The sequence below is a fragment of the Crocodylus porosus genome, unplaced genomic scaffold (genome assembly GCF_001723895.1).
Source record: "Crocodylus porosus isolate Cpor-Errol unplaced genomic scaffold, CroPor_comp1, whole genome shotgun sequence".
Taxonomy (NCBI): Eukaryota; Metazoa; Chordata; order Crocodylia; family Crocodylidae; genus Crocodylus; species Crocodylus porosus.
Window position 1 is genome coordinate 3,809,678 of NW_017728931.1, and position 18,696 is coordinate 3,828,373.

Below are 18,696 nucleotides of genomic sequence, written 5' to 3' on the forward strand. Positions count from 1 at the left end.
GGGGGGAGGGCAGGCAGAGGTCACTTTAATTAGAGTGGCTCTTGGAGGTCACTCTAATTAAAGTGCTGCAGCGTCTTGTGCATCAGTGTCCCCGCACTTAAGAATGGTGGTGGGGGGCACTTGAACTAAAGCTTGTTTGGTGAGCATTACTTCAATGCCACCACTACCATTTTGAAGCATGGGGATGCTAATACACAAGTTGCAGAGGCTGGCTGAAGCATGCTAATTATCATGCTCCAGCAGGCTCAATTAATGGAGTCTGCTTTGACATGCTGTAATAGAAGTGTGTTGGAGCAGCCCTGCAGCATGTCTACAGACATCCTATGAGATTTAAAATAATGCATTTTAAGTTTCGCTTTCTGCATGTTGGGTCTGATGGGTGTGCTTGAATCACATTTTCAATTTTCACCGCATAACCATGTGAGGTGAGAAACGTATTTCAAAAAAAAAATGGAAGTTGAGGTTTTCATTTAAATACTTGACTCCCGTAGTTGGTCTTTGAGGAAAACACCACACACAGGAACACTTTCAAGTATTGCGGGAGTTGATAGTGCTGAAGGTTGGCCATGATCCTTGGCCTGCTGAAGTCAATGGCAAAGTTACATGAACTTCAGTAACAATGGATCTAGAACATTAGAGCACTTATTTTATCATGTGGATTAGTTTGATGTTGTCAGGGACTCTAAACAGGCAGGCGAGTCTGTGCCAAGTACCTCAGCAGCCGCACTTGCAGTAAGCCACAGCCAATGAATTGTACCCAGTTTTAGAGACAGTGAGCATCTTGACTGACTGCTGGGAATGCCACCTACCCATTTAGCATTAGTTAGAGCTTTGGGTTTCCAAGCCCGTCAACAGTTCTGCTATGGCAATATGCCTGGTTCTTGCACTCTGGTTTTCCTTTTTCTAGAATAAAGACTCTGGCTTGGCTTATTTCTAGACTTTAGCTTTAGATTTCCTTGTGAATCTGTTTCTTGGCTTCTGAACTTGGTTTGGCCCTGCTCTTGGACTTCACCCTGTGGTTTAATCCCTTGGATTGGTACTCATTGTCTGATCCCTGGATCCTAAACTGGACTGTGTTGTGGGTTTGGATTCTGTCCTTGGATTTCCTTCCAGATTTGGTAATATGTTCCCCATCTTCTGACCCAGCCCTAGGCCTCTTCTTTCCCAGTGGTCTAACCATTAAGACTAACTACCTAATCCCTGGTCTCTTACACATATATTCTCAAAACATAAACTATTTTTGCTTCTATAGCTAACTGAAGAGATATTAGTGGAGATCTTGGCTTTGTCTTTTTAAAAACTGTAAATTCTCTGATAAACCCCCTTAAGCTTTTCTGATTGAAAACCCCCAAATCCACATTTTCCATGATTAAAATAAAACACCACTATATGTATAGGTATCAATTTAACACAATGTTTTACTGATATATTTACAATTTTAAAGCAATTTGGAAGCCTACTAGTGCCTCAGTCATTATAATAAAATAAATTTGATATACCTACATATTTTGGCTTTTGCTTTTGTTTTTTTTAATCCCTGCCCATGCCCATGCTGTTGTCCCTCATTCCCAAGCTGCAGTTCCCCCAGCCCTGCTGATGCCCCTCACTCCCAACCCACAGTCCCCTGCCCCTTTGGTGCCCCTCATTCCCAAGCCACAGTCTCCACAACCCTGCTGGTGCCCCTCACTCTCAACCTACGGCCCCTAACCCTGTTGGTGGGGGCCCCCAGCTACTGCTGTTCTGTGTGGGCCAGAGCATAGTGGCTGCAGCAGCTACAATGTCTGTGGGCAGTGGCAGAGGCTTGTGGCACCCCCAACCCTGGGCTGGGGATCCTGCACCATGCCAGGCAGCCTGGCCATAGCCCCATCCCCCAGGCAACATCTTCCAGGTATGCACCCCTGTGATCACAGGCATAGCAAATGGAAAACCCAAATCCCTGGATATTAGGCACTGGATTTTGGCCACATCTCAATCCCCTATGAATTTCAGTCACATTGAGATCAGAGGTTTTGTCCAAAATATTATAAAGAATAGTGTCAGTTGATCCTTTTGGTCACCTGTAGGCTTGTAATCATTCTGTGGCAGATGCCTGAATAACATTTATTTGCTTGAATATATAGAAAAAGAATAGAGAAACCTGGATCTTTTTACATGTATTACCATATATGGTGTGAATTTGTTTTTAAAAGAGCTCCTAAATTTGCAAATCCTTTGCATATGAGTCTTCTTGAGTGCATAATCTTTTTCCATGAGTTAAAACCTCCCATGTCTTATAGAGCCATTTATTTATAGTGAGTATAAATAAATGGGTTAAGCTAGACAGCAGTTCTGGTTACTTAAGTGATGGAAGCTAATTTGGGGGCTAAGTTCTGCTGAACATAGTCAATAAGGCCTTTTACTTTAAATTTAAATGTTATCTGAGTTTTGGAGTGAAAAGTGTTGAAAAACAGTAGGAATAGCGCCAAAGAGCATTAAAAGCTGACAGAACAACCCTGATCGGCAGAAGGGGTTTGTCACTGTTAGAGCTGCAATACTCATTCTGCAGCTCTTGAGTCACATGCAGCTCTTCAAATACTGGAATGTGGCTCTCTTCACAGGTTTGAGTGACGCCTTGACAATCAGGTAGCTATTGCCTTACATGCCAACACCACTGTTTTAGGGTTCTAGCTGTAGCTCCATCAGCAGAGAAAGATTAAAGTATGCTTATTTTACTGCTGTTGATTATGTCGGTCTACAAGTATACTGATCAGCTGTTGCTCACAAATACTTGTGCATGTCTGACTCAATTACTCTACAAGGTGCATCTCTACCCTGCCTTCTGTGTCTCATGTTATATTATAAACTTTTGTAGGTGTCTGCAGCTCCATTCTAACTTGTCTTGTCCCGCTGAAGTTTGCCTGCTTTTGAACACTGAACTTTTGTCCCTGTGGGCATGTGGATTTGAGCACTTGTGTAACAATTTAACTTCGAATGAGTCAAAAGATTTTTTTATTTGAAGGTGAAGACTGGTGCACATGGGACTTTTACAGGCTGATGCAAGGCCAGATGGAGTCAATGGGAGTCTTGCTACTGACTGGCAAAGTAGAGGAGGGAGGGATTGTAGAAAAATGGTGCTGAACTTTTACTTTCCCATTTTTTAAAAAATGTTCAATATTTTTGTCAAAGTGAGCTGACCAGGTCTACTGAAAATGTGGTGTACAACTTGCATTATAAGGCTGTGGACCCATGAGTGCTTGGATGCCTTTCATAAGGGGGAACATTTCAAAATGGCAGCAGCTGGTACAATCTCATTGTTATGTGTGAACAAGCTGAGAATGAATCAAATGCAACCAAACTGATCCAGATTTACCCCTGGATGAAAGATGATGCAAGTTCCTTTTTTGAAAGGGCTCCAAGTATTTGCATGTCCATATTATAAGAAAAGTATTAATGGAATTAAGAGTTTCTCCATGAAGACTCAGTCACAACCATTTCCTTTATTTATTTTAATTTGTTTTTGTAAATCCTGGAAAAAGCATTGTCTTCCCACCTTTCCTATTCCCAACATTTTTTGTATTGTTATCCCATACAACTCTGTCTACATCTGGGTATTGATAAAATTCACCATTACTGCAGTATCAAAGCAACTCTCAGTTATTTTTGGTGTTCTTTTCACAACTTTCCACTTCCTAAGACCAGGAAGTATTAATTCCTTCTGTTTACACACGGGGAACAGGACTACACAGAGAAAAACAGTACTTGCCTACAGTCAACCTGAATTCTTGTGATTCTTGGTCTAGAGCATAGGATATAACTTTCCTCTACCAGCTACTACAGAGTGTGATCCTTCCAACATTACTCCTACACCTACCCCACTGATTGCAGCAGAATTACCCTCATAGTTTAGGACTAATCATTTGAGTATCCTCCCTACTTACAGTGATACTATGTTATGGAGGTGTTGAACACCATCCCCACAATGCCAGGCTGGTCAGTCTCTGTTCCTCTGTTCAGTTTTCCCTCAAAAATCTTCACATTTGTTCATGCTGGGCTATAGATATACATAAAGTTATTTCTTAGCCCTCCTTAAATACCTTCTTAAAATTCACCTCTGCTGTGATGCTTACAAACCACTCAACTGTCTCAGGCCACTAGTGTGCTGCTTCTGTTACATAATAATGGGCGGATCTAGGATTTTGAAAGGGGGAGTACAGATGGTGTGGCATATGATCACCTTATAACACAACAGATATTTTTCTATTTAAAGAGAAATTAGATACTTTACTAATATATTAGGGGGCTCATACTACATTATTCAGTTTAAGATCAAATAAAAAACAAATATGACTACTGGACTGTGCACTAATTTGCTAGATTACAGATAAAGTTAAAAAAACACAACAAATGAAGCAAAAAATTGTCACAAGATATTATATAATTAGTCCTGTAATCATTATACTTAATTGTATGTCTCTTCAGCTTTGTAAAACAAAATCTAGCTTAACTTGAGTGTCTTGACAGTACCTCCAATACTTCACTGTCAGTTATTTCTAATAGTAACCTGAGTTACTATTATCACGTGGGAGTTAAAGTTTTTAGCTAGAGCTCAAGAGAATCTGCAAGGCTGTGACATACAAGAGAGAATAAAGGGGAAGGTAGAAGAGGAATGGCTGACACCAAAATTTCAGAAGACAGTTTGCATAGTGGAACATCAAGACCATTAAAAAGGAGAGAGGGTCATTAACACCTGTGGTGTGGTGAGTGATTAACAAGAATCAGGAAGATGATAATGAGCCATGAACTGAATTGACTTTCTCAGTACTGCCTGAATAGAAATGCTGCTGCCCTTCCCAGGCAGCAGCATTCAAAGGTTGGGTGGAGCAGAAATTAAAGGGGGCAGGCCTCCTAGCTCATTCCTGTTTTTAATGCCACAGTTCAGAGCTTCTTCCTCTCCACTGTGCCAGTGAAGGGGGAGTTTATACCCAGCTTCAGCACTCCATCTCCTCAACCTTTGATGGTAGTGCTGGTCCACAGGTAGCCCAGCAGATTGGGCTCTACATGGTTTCCCCTTGCACTGCTTGTTGCAAGCTGGATTCCAGGTTGGCTCCTTTTGCCCCTGATGTCTGGTACAGCCTCCTGGGCCACTGACTCCCGTAATGTGACAAACAACCGAGTCATGTAATCCCTGTTTGGTCTTGTTAGGTTTCTTGCCCATATTACTTCTACTGTTAAGTTGTCCCAGAGCTTCAGTTCTTTATTCATTAGAAACTATCATTAAAACTTTAAACCTGATACCTTTTTCTTGAGCCAGCATTTTCCTTGCTCTTCTTCCTCCCTGGGATTTAGGGGATTTACCTTCCATGAATCCCCCTCCCCTGCTAGATTTAAAGAGAGCAGCCTGCATCCAAGTCTTCATTTTGTTAGCCTAATAATTCACATCTCCTCTTGTCAGCTAGCTTCAAAATTCTCCTCATCATTTTAGGAGCTCTGCTCGGCATCATTCCAGGTTGAATTCAACCTCCTTCTACTACAGTGTGTGACCACAACTATACACAGTATCCTGGAAAAGGTTGTAGCACTACCGTTCCATAGAATCACATGCATCTTATTCACAGCCCCACCACACTAGTGGTTCCTAGTCATCCTCTGACCAACTAATAAACTAAGAGATTTCCCTCCACCCATCTCTGTTGCTACAAGCCGATAAACCCCCAGCTCACAGCAAAGATTTTTGGGTTGTTAGTGCATGGCCTTCCACTTTGTACGGCTAAGTTTCAACCTATTTCTATTATTCCTGTCCTCAAGGTCATCTAATTCTTCCTGCACAATGCTCTGATCCTTTTCCATAACAACAGAGGCTGTGTCTCTGGATTTTATGTTGCCTACACGTCATTATCTCACTCCTACTTTCTATGCTTGAGCCATTAAGAAAAATTTGAAATAAGGTTGGTTCCCAGACCAGTCCTTGAGGACCTTCACTAATAACCTCCCTTGAGTCCAGGATTTCCTGTTTCATTACAACCCACCGTAGACAGGCCAGTAGCCAATTCCTTTCCCAATTTATAAGGCTTGCCCTAATCCCTACCTTCTTCCTCTTAATAATTTCTCCCAGGGCACTGCATCAAATGTTTTACTGACGTCCAGAGCGGTTTGACTGTCTGCATTTTCCCTGCAGGCTATTGAAGCCCCCACTCCTCCAATGTTGTGAGGAAAGGCTCTTGACAATCCGTGGAGCCCTGACTGGGGCAGGCACCTCCTCAGAGCTAGTGTGTCAGGCCCTGCACAGACTCAAGCAGCTGTCATGGTGCCACTCACTTGGTGGGGGATTATGCCCATAGACATAGAGGCTGGAAGCTGATTTTGTGACATATCAATTCTGGGCTTCGGGAGCATGTGGCCGGGGCAATGGGGGAGTGGGGGGGAGAAACATCACGTAGCCCCAGGAGCTGGCTGGGAGCACCCTTCCTATGGGCAGCAACACTGACAAAGCTGCCTGCAAGCAGGTGGGAATTTGGGCAGCATGGCTCCCTTTCTGCCCCTGATGGGCACTTGCCCATGCAGGGGGCCACTTGCTGCCTGGGGTCTTCATGGTTGGGGGGTGGGGTGGCTTGACTTCTCCCTACAGATGAGCCCTGCCTGAGGGACAGTGTTGCCAGGTATATGGTAATTTTCTTATCTATACGATAATTTCAATCTTGTATGAGGTATGATCAATAATATTAAGTGTTCAAACACGTATTCTATTTTTTGAGGCAGCTCATTGATGCAACATATACAAAACCCAAATCATTCTCGGGGAGGGGAGTCTTAACTGATTTTCAGGCTTGCTGTCAGGTCCTCCTTATAACTGCTTGCCTCAAAATAAAGAAATGCTTCAACTTTAACAAGCATCTAAGGGCAGCATGGGGGGCAGGAGCTAGTGCGAGCAGCAGGGATCCTGGTTTTCTTTGATTAAAAAAACCCCAATCCACATTTTTCTGTGCTTACAATGAACCCCCCTTAAGAGAGAGATCGATTGATCTATCTATATCTATTGAGATATATCTATATATAAACAGTAACCCCAAATCCACATTTTTCCGTGCTTAAAATGAAACACCACTAATCTATCTATCTATCTATCGAGATAGCTAGATAGATAGATTAGTGGTGTTTCATTTTAAGCACGGAAAAATGTGGGTTTGGGGTTACTTTTTTAAAGCCAGAGATTGGGATTCTTTTTTAAACCAGGGAAAACCAGGACCCCTGGTGAGGAGACTGTGTGGGGGCGGGGAAGCGGGTGGAAGGTGTCCTGAGTGCAGGAGGCATTCGGAGGAGGCGGGGCCTGCGCCGGGCTCCCGTCTCCATGGCGACGGGGCGGGAGCTACAGCGAGGCGGCACTTCCGGGGTTGTCCCCGCTGTGCGGTGCCTGCCGGGAGGCGTCGCTTAGGACACGGGCGTAAACAATACGGGATGCGTAGGGCGCCGTCGACTGGCCCCGCCGGAGAGGGGGTGGCCTCGCGCCCCCCGGGTGGTCATGACGAGCGGCTGGGCGGGCTCCAGCTGCGTCTGCGGGACTGGTGAGCCGCGCCAGCACCTCCCTGCCCGCCTGTCCTCTTCCCCTCCCCTCGGGGTGACGTCATGCCACCTTTGCTTCACTTCTTGGGGACTCTGGGTGCCCTTCAAGAGGGGTGACGCCCCAGCTGCGGCCCCACAGCCGGGGAGACCTATGGGGGCAGCTGCCCTCCTGGGTCTGGGTCTCCTCAGTGCTGTCCCAGGGCTGGGCCTGACCAGAGGGGCGCTGTGGGTGGGGAGGGCTGGGGCTGGCCAAGAGCTGGGGTGTTTGTCTGGGACCCTGCTGTGTGCACTGTGAGGGGGTAGTCAGGGGTGGTACCTGCAGGTTGCGGTGGTGTGGGCACACCCCATGCCCTGCTGTGGCAGGAGCCAAAAAGGGGATATGCAGAGGTGAAGCATCAGGTGAGAAGATAAAGATGGCTGGGAGGGGAAGGCTGCCATCCTTGTGTGCCTCAGTGTGGGTGGCTGCTGGGAGCCAAGCAGGAAGGGTGGTAATAAACCCAAGAAGCCTCCTTTTTTGAAGAGTTGTAATATGACTGAAAAGATTTCGGTTATGGGGCTGGCTTAAAACTTTGTGTGCAGGTGTTTGGCCATAAGCTCCCTGACAAAGTCTCTGAGGATGCCACTTCTTCTGTTGCTTACTCTTTATCCTGTTTTCTCAGGCAGCTGTGTTGCTGTGAGCTGCAAAGTCCTCACTGGGGCTGTTTAAATTTGTTTATTTGTTGTTTAGCTTCTGCAACTGCTGCCACTTTTGTGAGACCTGGGCTGGTGCCATTGAGTGACTTCGGCCACTGATATTCTGATGTGTTTTAAAGGACGTGCTTTGGTTTGGCATTATTGTCACAATGTTGCCTTGCGTTAAACAAAAGAATCTGAAACTGATGTTTTGAAAACAGACAAAGGCCACGTGTACGCATGGCTCTCTCCCACATATAAGAATAATTAGTGCATAAATTTAAAAGGTAACTTTAGGTGCCTTCAGTTTTTCAGGACAAAACTGAGTTTACTTTAAAAGATATTTAACATTTTTCAGAAAGCACTAAGAGACTTAATGTGAAACAGGATCCAGTAAGAGGTATCCCAGACAGCTAGTGACTGTCTCCAGGTGTGTCAAGTGAGTTGTTGTTTTTAGTGCATAATGCATCTATATGACAGGAATCACCAATGTAATTAGTGTTAGTGTCCTTTTCTGGACATGTTCTCTTTTTAAATGGAAGCTGAAGAATTCTTTTGAGGATATTATTCAATATTATTGAGTGTTACAGGGAATTTAGTATGCTTCTATCTATGCTGTACCTGTTCTGTGGCTAAGGCAAAGGATGTTAGTTTCTGTCTTTTTGCCAGCAGTTTGCACTCACAGAATTACTTAAAAAACATTGCTCGTTCTTTATACAAAGAACAAGTGTTCTTCAAACACTGTTCTTTGTATGAAAAACGTCAAGTTATTCTCAAAGTGTTTCTCACTCATTTTCCCCAATAGCATGCATCGAGCTTGGGGTTGGAGGACATCACACAAATAGGTGGGTTATGCGCAGTCTGTCATGTTTGTACTGCAGCTGGTGGTGGTGCAATGGAAGTGCCCTCGGTGTACTGGAGGATGGTCCTGGCCCACATCACCTATATTAGGGATCTCCTGGACTATGCTAAGCAGAGGTGGGTGGATCCCTGTGAATGGGGCTGCCCATGCTGTGTGTGCCCTGCCTCCTACTCCAGGAGGTCAAGGCTGCCCTGCCACCCACTGGTGTTACCTACATTGACCAGGTCCTGCGCAATAGCAGTCCATCCTCCACCCCCATGTCCCCCAGCCCTCCAGAGCTTGTCATGGTGCCCCTGCCTTGGAAGGGTCCATGGCACTCCCTGTCTCACCATCTTAGCAGGTTGGGGGACACCAAGCCAGTCTGCTTTCAAACCACCCATTGCTGGCAGCTCTACGCACTCATGCTCCACCATTCACCATCCCATCCTCATGTCTCACCCAGACAACAATTGACAGGACACTTTAGATGGAGGGTGAGGGTCCCTGGTGGAGGAGTCTGTACTCCAACCTTGATCCCGCAAGCCACTGGGGACCCCAGCTAGTGGCTCTTCCACAGCACTGTCACTACAGGCATGTATCTGGCATGGTTCGTGACTGCTCCTGACACCTGCCCCTTTTGTGAGCAGAGGGAGACCCTACCACATGTCTACTTTAAATGTGCCAGGCTGCAGCCCCTGCACCACCTCTTCCAGAACCTTTTGCTGAGGTTCTTGGCTGCACTGTTCTGCTCACCACTTCATTTATGCACACCCTGTGTCTATGGCTCTACCAAATCCTGGGACCTCCTGGAAACCTCCTCCTGGATCTGGCCAAGCTGCCCGTGTATCTGACCAGGAAGGAGGCTCTGGCCGGGAGGGTCTCTGGGGATTGTGGGGTCACTTTTCTTGCCCTTGTTCATTCCTGTCTCAAGCAGAGTATTGCTGGACAGTATCCTCTGGCTCCTTGGACTCATTAAAAGGCCAGTGGGCACTGTCCGATGTGCTCTGCTTAGTGTCCCCCCCTTGGCACTCTTGTTACGAACCTTTGACCTCCACTCCTGTCCCTGTTTTCATTATTTGTCCCAAGTACTCAGTTGTCACCTTTCCTGTAGCCTCCCTGCCTTAGGGAGGCCAATAAGTTACTTGGTGGGCTTTGGCCCATACCCCTTAAGGTGACAAATAGGCCTGTCATGTTTGTGGATAGGAGAAACAAATATAGGTCTGATATCTTTGTTGTACTGAAGTGATTAAAGATAATCGTACAAGTGGCAGGGGAGAAAACGTGAATATTTGATGTAGCATAGATGGTTAGATAATTCTTAAATATTTCATAGTTCTTTATTTTATTTTGTTTCATTCCTATCACATAGTCACTATATAAACAGAAGCTGTTGACGGGGGGGCATCTACATGTGAGCTTTACTGTGGAGTTGACTAATTAGCCCTTCAGTAAAGTATCACCATCTACACGTGTGGCATTATGTTGCAGTAAACTGATCATTTCCACTGTAGGTTAGTACTATTCTGGTACTTTCCTATGGTGGAGTTCAGTGTGCTGTAGTGCATGTGTAAATGTTGACCAGGGCTGGTTGGGCACTAGGGCGCTACAGTGCAGTGGCATCCTACCAGCTAGACGCATACTGTAGCACCCTTGTGCCCCAGCCAGCCCCTCTGCAGCATGTTGAGCTGGGTTGGAGCAGGCTGGGGTTGGCAAGCTGAGCACCACCCCAAGCATGCAGGGCTGCGCTGCCATGGCTCAGTGTGCAGTGGACCCGGGCATATGTGTAAATGGGGTGCCGGAGTTTATTCAGGCTCACTGTTTCACGTGTAGATGCACCCAGTATGTATTGTCCTAGCTGTTCCTGGGGTAAGAAAACTTGGTTTATGATAATGAAATGTAAAGGAAAAGCAAAGGTCAAAATACATGTGAAATTACATATTGCTGTTCTACTTTGTGGCGTATTTGAATGCTTATCTCCAGGTGGGGAAGCAGGGTTATGTCTGCTTTAGGGGGGGAAGTATGCCTTTTATTTAAAGGAAGGCTAAGAATTACAGAGTCAAAGAGTATGATAGGTGGGTCCACTTAGAATTTAGGATACGTTGTCTTTTAAAACTATGAGCTTAATCTGGCAAATTTACTGTTTCAAGTAATCTCATTAAGGTTAATGGGACTATTTGTATATCGACATTGCAGATTCAGCCCCTAATTACATTTGGCTCTAAAGCTGTTGACTTCCAGGAGAAACATTCTTTTTTGTCTCAAAGTGGAATTGGGATTGAAGTCTGTTATAAAATCTCTGGGGAGGTCTCTTCTTTCCCCACATCCCCAGTAATTTGTTATCTAGATTTCTTATAGATATCTTGATGCAAAAAACAGTTTTAATGTATACTGGCAGTCAGTTTAGGGTTTCCAAAAATTTTATCATATGAATTGTTTGTAATGCCTGTGTCAAGATTTGGCTAGAATAGTTTACTTAAAAATAATCTGTTACTTGGGTAGTTGCTGATTAATGCCAGGACTCTTGACAGATAGTTGGGGGTGGGGGCGGGAGTTGATAGCATAATTGACTTAGACTTCTAAATTACTTTTGTAAATGGGACTTATTTTCATTTGGAAAACAGATTAAGTTATTTATTAGTTACTCAGCCACTTTTACAAAAGTTACTTAGGCACTTAAGTCACTTTTTAAAAGTGCTTTTTGTATCTGTAGTCACTTAAGTGCATTTGTAAATTTTACCTATTCTATATTTATTAAAACTTACTAGTTGAATTAATCAGTGGTAACCAGTTTCAGCATTCAGTTTTATGTGAATGCTATTCTGTTTAAAATGCACAGCATTTAGTAGTTGCAAAAGATATTATCTTTGGTATTTTTGAGGTACTCCTCAAAAATCTCATCAGGCACCTATGTTGTATACTCCAGAAACTAGCTACCTGAAAATCTTAATAGGTACATATGTACCAAAATATGCTTGCAAATCTAACCAATGTAAAGCTGGTTTGAAAGTACAGTATGCTTTTCAATAGAATGGAAGGCTTGGCTTTGCTATTGTGTTTTCATAGTATCAAAGAAAATAAGGGTTGGACCTCAGGAGGTCATCTGGTCCAACCAGCTATTTAAGGCAGGAGCATCCCCAACTAGGTCATTCCAGCCAGGGCTCTGTCAAGCTGGGCCCTAACCGCGAAGAATGGAGATTTCACCACCTGTCTGGATAACCTGTTCCAGTGCTTTACCACTTTCCTAGTGAGAGAGTTTTTCCTAATATTTGACCTAAATGTCCCTTGCTGCAACTTGAGACCATTGCTGCTTGTTCTGTCATCTGCCACTACTGAGAACAGTCTAGCTCCATCCTCTTTCATGGTTATAACAAGTTGTTTTTACTAGCAAATGTGTGTAAATGTAAGAAGTGTATATGTCCAAGGCTCTTAGTGGTCATTGATAACTAAGCGACAACATTTACTTGTTTTTAGGATATCATGTTCTTGAAACTTTTTTTAAGCATTTTTTTTCTTTTACTTTTTTTGTTTCTAACAGTGTTAATAGAATGTTTAGAAATAATGGACCAGCTATTTACCCTGTACTCTTTCCATTGCTCCAGAGAGGGAAAGGGGGATGGAAAACTGGCTTGAAGTTGCAGGAGGATTCTTTTTTGTATAGAACAGGGGTTTTCAACCTTTTTGGAGAAGTATAACCCTGCTGGTGAGATGAGAAGCGGTGTACCCCTGGTGCCTGGACATGGTGTGCTGGGGGGGAGGGGCAGCGCACAGCTGGATGCAGAGCTGGGGTGGGAGGGGAGATGGTGTGTGGCCAGATGCAGAGCGGTGAAAGCCACGGGTGAGTTTCCCCTATCCCCAAAGTTCAGCCAGGTGGGCAGCACCTGTGCAGGAGTGTGGGATTGTGCATAGCGGCACTCCATCCCCACCCACCTGCGTGTACCCCCTAGGGTCTTCTCAAGTACCTACTCATATAGCAGAAGGCTTTGGTGGCATTAAGCTGGTACAGCAAGGTCTGTGCTACTTGTTTCTGACATTCCTTTTGTATTTGCTGCCAGGAGGATAGCTGGAGCATTGCATGCCTCATGTTCTTGTATCCTTGAACTACTCTGAAGGAACTGTTACCAGCTGGCATTAATGTCGCTTTTGTCTCTGTGACAGAGTGCAAACTCCTAGGACTAGTTACAGTGTTGGCCTGCCCACCTGTCTTTTGCCACACTGCCTGCCTTACTCACCTGCTATGCCTTGTTAAATAATTAAGTTGTTAATTGGGTGGGAGGCTGCCCTTCGAGCACCCTGATGTCAAAGTGCAGTACATACATGACTCCAGCCTTCCCTTATGGATGTCATCTGCGAGGCATAGGACACAATGAGTTGTGCTATGCTCTGGCTTGAGGCCGGGCCCAGCTCAGCACACTGTTAGGCCTCTCTAATATGGCCCTGTTCTGGGCCTCACACATACCACCTCCATCTACTCGTACCAGGCCTCTTGCACTCTTGTCCCTTACTAGGCCTCATTCACCCAATCTTGCTCCCTCAAGCAACCATGTGGGCCATCAGGCTTGTCCCTTCACTCCTTGGCTGGCCCTGGTGCAGCCTTTTGGGCCTGTTCCACAACCTTCATCTGAATGGTGGCTGGGCAGCTAGCAATTCATTAGGCTAACTCTGCCCCAGGCCCCTCACTGAGTAACGCAGCTCCCTGGTTCTCAAATTGGAGCCAATGAGTCGCCCCTTCCACTCACAGCTCTCTCTATGCTGCCCTTAAGTGGCGAGCACCCTGCTGGTGCTCCACCACATATCTTCCTGTGTGACTACTCAGAGGTTGTCTGCTGGCTGCCCTCCTTGTAGGCATTTCTCCCACCTGCTGCAGCCAACACTAAGTGGCAAGCACCCCAATTGTGCTCTGCCACAGTCTCCATTGTGCCAAGTATAGCCTTGCTGGCCTCAAGGGTGTGGCTGAATGCCCTTCTGAAGTTGGTTTCAACAAGGTACCTGAGACCGCCGGGCTGGGGGGGGGTTCCCCCGTGGGTAGCTGCCTGAGGGTGGAGGACCGCCGCTGCTCACCCTGGGATGCCGTTGATCCGGAGTAGATGTTGGGTCATCCAGTTCCTGCTCTGGTTCTCGCCTGCCACGACTTGCTGTTAGGTTCAGTAGGGCGGTTCCTGGTTACTCCACCGCCTGGGATCCCCGGGGGTCACGTTGCGGGGCTCCGCCACCCCTTGCACCCTGGCCTCACGCCTCCTCGGGTGTCCTCTTCTAACAAATACCCCAGCTCCCTAACCCGAGGCTGGTTGCCTCACCAGCCCAGCCGACCCTTATCCTCGGGCTCCTCGTGCCCTGGGTGTCATGGGACCGGGTCCCGGCCAAGACGGGGTTTCCTCTACGGACCCCTGACTGGACCTCCCCGGCTATACTCCTCGACGGGGCTCCTCTTTTAATGCGAGGAATCTGGAAAGCTAAAGCTAGGTCTTTAGCCTGGACCTTCCTAGGTCCCTTACGGGCAACCCTTCTCTTGGTCTTTGGCCATCGGTGGCTGACACCGGTCTATGCCCTACTGCGCCTCCTCGGTGCCCTCCCAGGCTGACGCCCCAACCCCGGACCTGTAAGCTCAGCATCTTGCGGGTTCGCAGTCCCAGAACTCTTCGTCGCTGGATCCCTCGTCCTCAGGGCCTGTCTGCCGCTCCCTGCTTGTTGTGCTGGGGCTGGCTGCCGCTGATATTCTCCCCTCCGCTTGGGCGGGCTGCAACTCCCCGCGGGGGTCCCCTATCTCCCCTTCGAGCAGGTCCACCGTTCGGCTACGGCTGCCGCTCTTTATCCCTTGGGCCGGGCGGATGGCAGCTTGCCTGCTCCCGGTGTCCCTTGACCCTCCTCTTGAGGGGTTTGGGGCCCATCCCCCTCTGGGGTCCTTACTCCCGGTGGGTGTGAGATTAGCTGCTCGCTCCACCCTGGGATCCTCTGCCTCAGCAGTAGAGAGGCTTCTCCCCGGATCTCGCCGCCGTCCTTCCTCGGCGGCCGCTTTTAGCGCCAGCTTCCGACTGCCGGCACCGGCGCCGGCTTCCAGCTGCGTCGGCGTAAACAAGCGACGGATGTCCCGCTCGGGCTCCGCTGCTGCCGCGGGTAAGTCCTGTTCTGGCTCCCCAGGACAGTACCTAAGCGTTTTATATCAAAGTGTCCATTTGGCAGGTACTTCCCACCTCTGCGTTATCTTCCATCCTCCAAACGCCTCCATTTTAATAAAAACAATGAAATTAGCCAGCATTGTCAGTAATATTGACATCAACATTTATTAGCTGGCTGCTGCTACAACATAACTGGCAGGAATCTGTGCTATTGCTTTTGTGTGAAGTCTTTTGCAATGTAGTGAGCATCTCTCAAATCTTCCTAGTGATAAAGCAATACATTTTTTAAAAAAACAAACGTGTTTAGAAGGATGTGACATAGAGAACAAACATTTCAAGAGCCCTTCAGTTCCATGAACTTTAGTTATCTTTTGAAAAATTGTACCCTAACTACCTGACAAATGGCTTGTTCCCATTTATCTTAAGTTCTGGGTTCTCTGTAGTCAAAATATTAGGATGCTGTTAGAAGGACATGGATGTGATGCAGCCTTATCATAATGGAGGCATACTGTCTGGTCATGTTCTTGCACAACAAGGAGAAGGCAGTTTCAATTGCACCCTCCTTCTCACAATTAAATCCTTCTTCAAACCACGCTGTTTTTGTGAAGCACTTTAGGAATAGACAAGCAGGGCTTAAAAAAACAATATACATTCAAAAGCTGCATAAAGATTTGGCCAGAAAACTGTATCTCAAGTATGTGAGAGTCTACACTGGATGGTATTAGCTGGGGGCTGGGTGAGGAGATTATCCTTGGCCTTGCACTTCATGAAATTATGTACTGAGTTGATATAAAATGGACCCACTTTTGTAAGTCACAATACAGATGTTCTAATGACTGCGTTGTATGTAATGTAATGGACCAGAGCTGTCCAACTCTCAAGGGACTGGGGGCCACATCAGCGGGGTCACAAACTACCCACTGTATGGCATATCTCTCTTCTCTCCCTGCAGTCACCCCACGTGATGCCCTCTCCACCACTTCAGTGAGTGCTGCCTGGCCTTAGTCTCACCCTGTGCTTCTTGTGTTGGCCACGTCATCTCTTGGGTTGGAGACAGAATGCAGAATCTGGAGAGAGAGAGGGAGGGAGGAGGATCCTGGAAAGTCTGATTGTATTGTAGCTGGAACCATAGGGAGAGAGGCGGCCTGGCAGGAGAATGGGGTTGCAGCTTCACCCCTCACCAGCCACAGATTGAACAGCCCTGAAGTAGAGCATCAACCAGCAAAGCTCAAGTCAGTAAGCTCCAGTGGATTAGGGATTTAGATTTCCACCTTTTGAACGAAGCTAAGAATGTTACATTTGGCCATCACCTAAATCACGAATGACTTCTTGTGGGAATAAGAATGTTTTGATTTGGGAAGTATGGGAATCAAGTAAATAATTTATGTAGCTAAGTGCTGTACTTATCTTGGGAGTGATTTGCAGGTACCTTTGTTTATCAAACAGTGAGGACAAGTGCTCCCTATGAAGGATGATTTATAGTAAACATGGAAAAATATTGAAATGTCCTAAGACCAACATTTTCAAATCTGGTTATCAGCTATATAGCTGAATCCGCATGCAAACGTAAGAGTAAATGGACACTGGTCAGAAAAATTTCCCCTTGAAAGAGCCGCATATCAAGGTTGACCAGTATCACCCCACCTTTTTGCTATGGTAATGGAATAATTTGCCCAATCATTCAGAAATAACTGAAATATACAGGAAATGTACGTAGTACAAGAGGAATATAAACATACTATTACACATTGATGCTGCTGCTGTTCATCACAAAACCAATTATCTGTACTACAAAAAGAAATGCTAAGATACAGCAAAGTTTCAGTATTCAAAATTAGCTATGAAAAGTCAGAACTTCTAAATTTTTGGTATAGGAACATTTACACAAAAAGAGATTTAAAAAAAAATAGCTATACAAATAAATGGGAAACTACTTGCTTAAAATACTTAAGGGTGAATATTATTTAAAAATGGCAGGCCTTGTAAGCTCCAGTTACCTCATGCATTTATATTTGATCTACACCTATCAGTAGGGATCTTTGTAACTTGCACTGCAAGCAGCTCAGACCAGGAGTGACTTGTCAGTGTCTAAGAATTCATAGGTATCAGCATGGCAGAAGTGATGCATTCATCTTATAGTTGCCAGCTTATTACACTGCCATCATTACTGTTTATTCTGAGTGTCTCTCAGTTTTCTGTGTAGTTGCATTACAATGGCCTTGTGAGGTAGGGGAGTACTATGATACCTATATATTAATGCAGAGGTAAGGCATAAGGCGCTCACAGAGCTAACTACAGGGTTAAGTACAGACAGTCAAAAAGCCAGAGGCTGAATTGAGTCCATCTTCACAGGTTAGTCTAAGCTGCATAGACTGAATCGATAAGCAGGGGAACAGACGTTCACTTTTGATTCTGAAAATGCCTGTAGTGGCCCAGACCAGAAGTAGGGTGGGGGATGCTAGAGAATCCCTTCCTGCTCGGCTGGAGCATACAGAAAGCCAAGGTTAGCCTGCTCACCCTGTAAGGTGCCGGGGGAGGGTGTTGCAGAGGAGGCATAAAGCATCCTGGGATGCTGGGGGACTGTGAAGTTATTTTGAATCTGGAGGGGATGTGGGACAGAAGTTCATTAAACTGATTTAACCTAAATGAGTTAACTTTGATATTACATCCATTCAGGTTTATCTTAAACTGGTTTCAGCCATTTTGAAAGCCATTTATATGCACTGAATTTCTGTTACGTTACAGATCTGAACTGGTTTTCAATCACTTATATTGGCTTATGTGTAATTTCTGTCCCTGGCCTAGATGAGGTCAACAAGAATTGAACAAATAAATATTTTTGAGGCCTACATAACTTATCTGTGATCACATGGGAAGCTTGTGTCACAAGACAAAATTCAGTTTGTCTTTGTCAGGTGCCCAGCCAGCATTCTTCATCCTATAGCCTGAAGATCTATATGGCTAGGAAAAAGTCCTTGGATCCTTGCTGAGAGAATGGTTTTGAGTGGTAGTCTTGCTTTTTAATTTTTTTTTTTCACCAGCTCCTTATAATAGAATAAGATAATAAAAACTTTTAAGCAAAGGCAAGCAAGCAAAGGGGAGGGGGAAGGAGGAAGGTATATGATGGTAGGGGCTAGAAAAAATACAATTCAATTCAATATGTCTCCCATATTAAGAAACCGTGAAAGAATTTTGCTAACACCTGTGCACATACTTCAGGTGCCTCTTATTCACATATAGGGTATCAGGTGTGCCCATGGATCCTTAAATAAAAGTTTCATTCTAGTGTACTTTAGGCTTTGTTATACAAACAGTTTGGACTTTCCAGCTGACTCTTCTCCAAACATTGACTTGCTGTCCTGCAATACAATGCTGCAGCTAGTAAAGTGACTGAAATGCTGGCTTGCATCCATAGATGGTTCTCAAGCAAATCCTGGGACATCTTTCTCCCCTTGTACTCAGCCTTGGTGAGGCCGCAGCTGGAGTACTGCGTCCAGTTTTGGGCTCCACAATTCAAAAAGGATGTGGAGAAGC

At 45.5% G+C, this 18,696-nt stretch overlaps 1 protein-coding gene across 2 annotated transcripts in view; it reads left to right on the top strand.

Moving 5' to 3' along the window:
* Positions 1–7,386: 7,386 nt before the first annotated feature.
* Positions 7,387–18,696, top strand: part of KIZ (kizuna centrosomal protein) — a 117,980-nt gene continuing 106,670 nt past the window's right edge. Inside the window, exon 1 of one of the 2 annotated variants that reach the window (XM_019544080.1) lies at positions 7,387–7,538. In XM_019544080.1, the coding sequence (XP_019399625.1) occupies positions 7,432–7,538 (107 nt within the window). In that variant the 5' untranslated portion in view covers positions 7,387–7,431. The remainder of the gene's footprint in view (positions 7,539–18,696) is intronic. The other variant, XM_019544079.1, reaches the window with a different exon arrangement.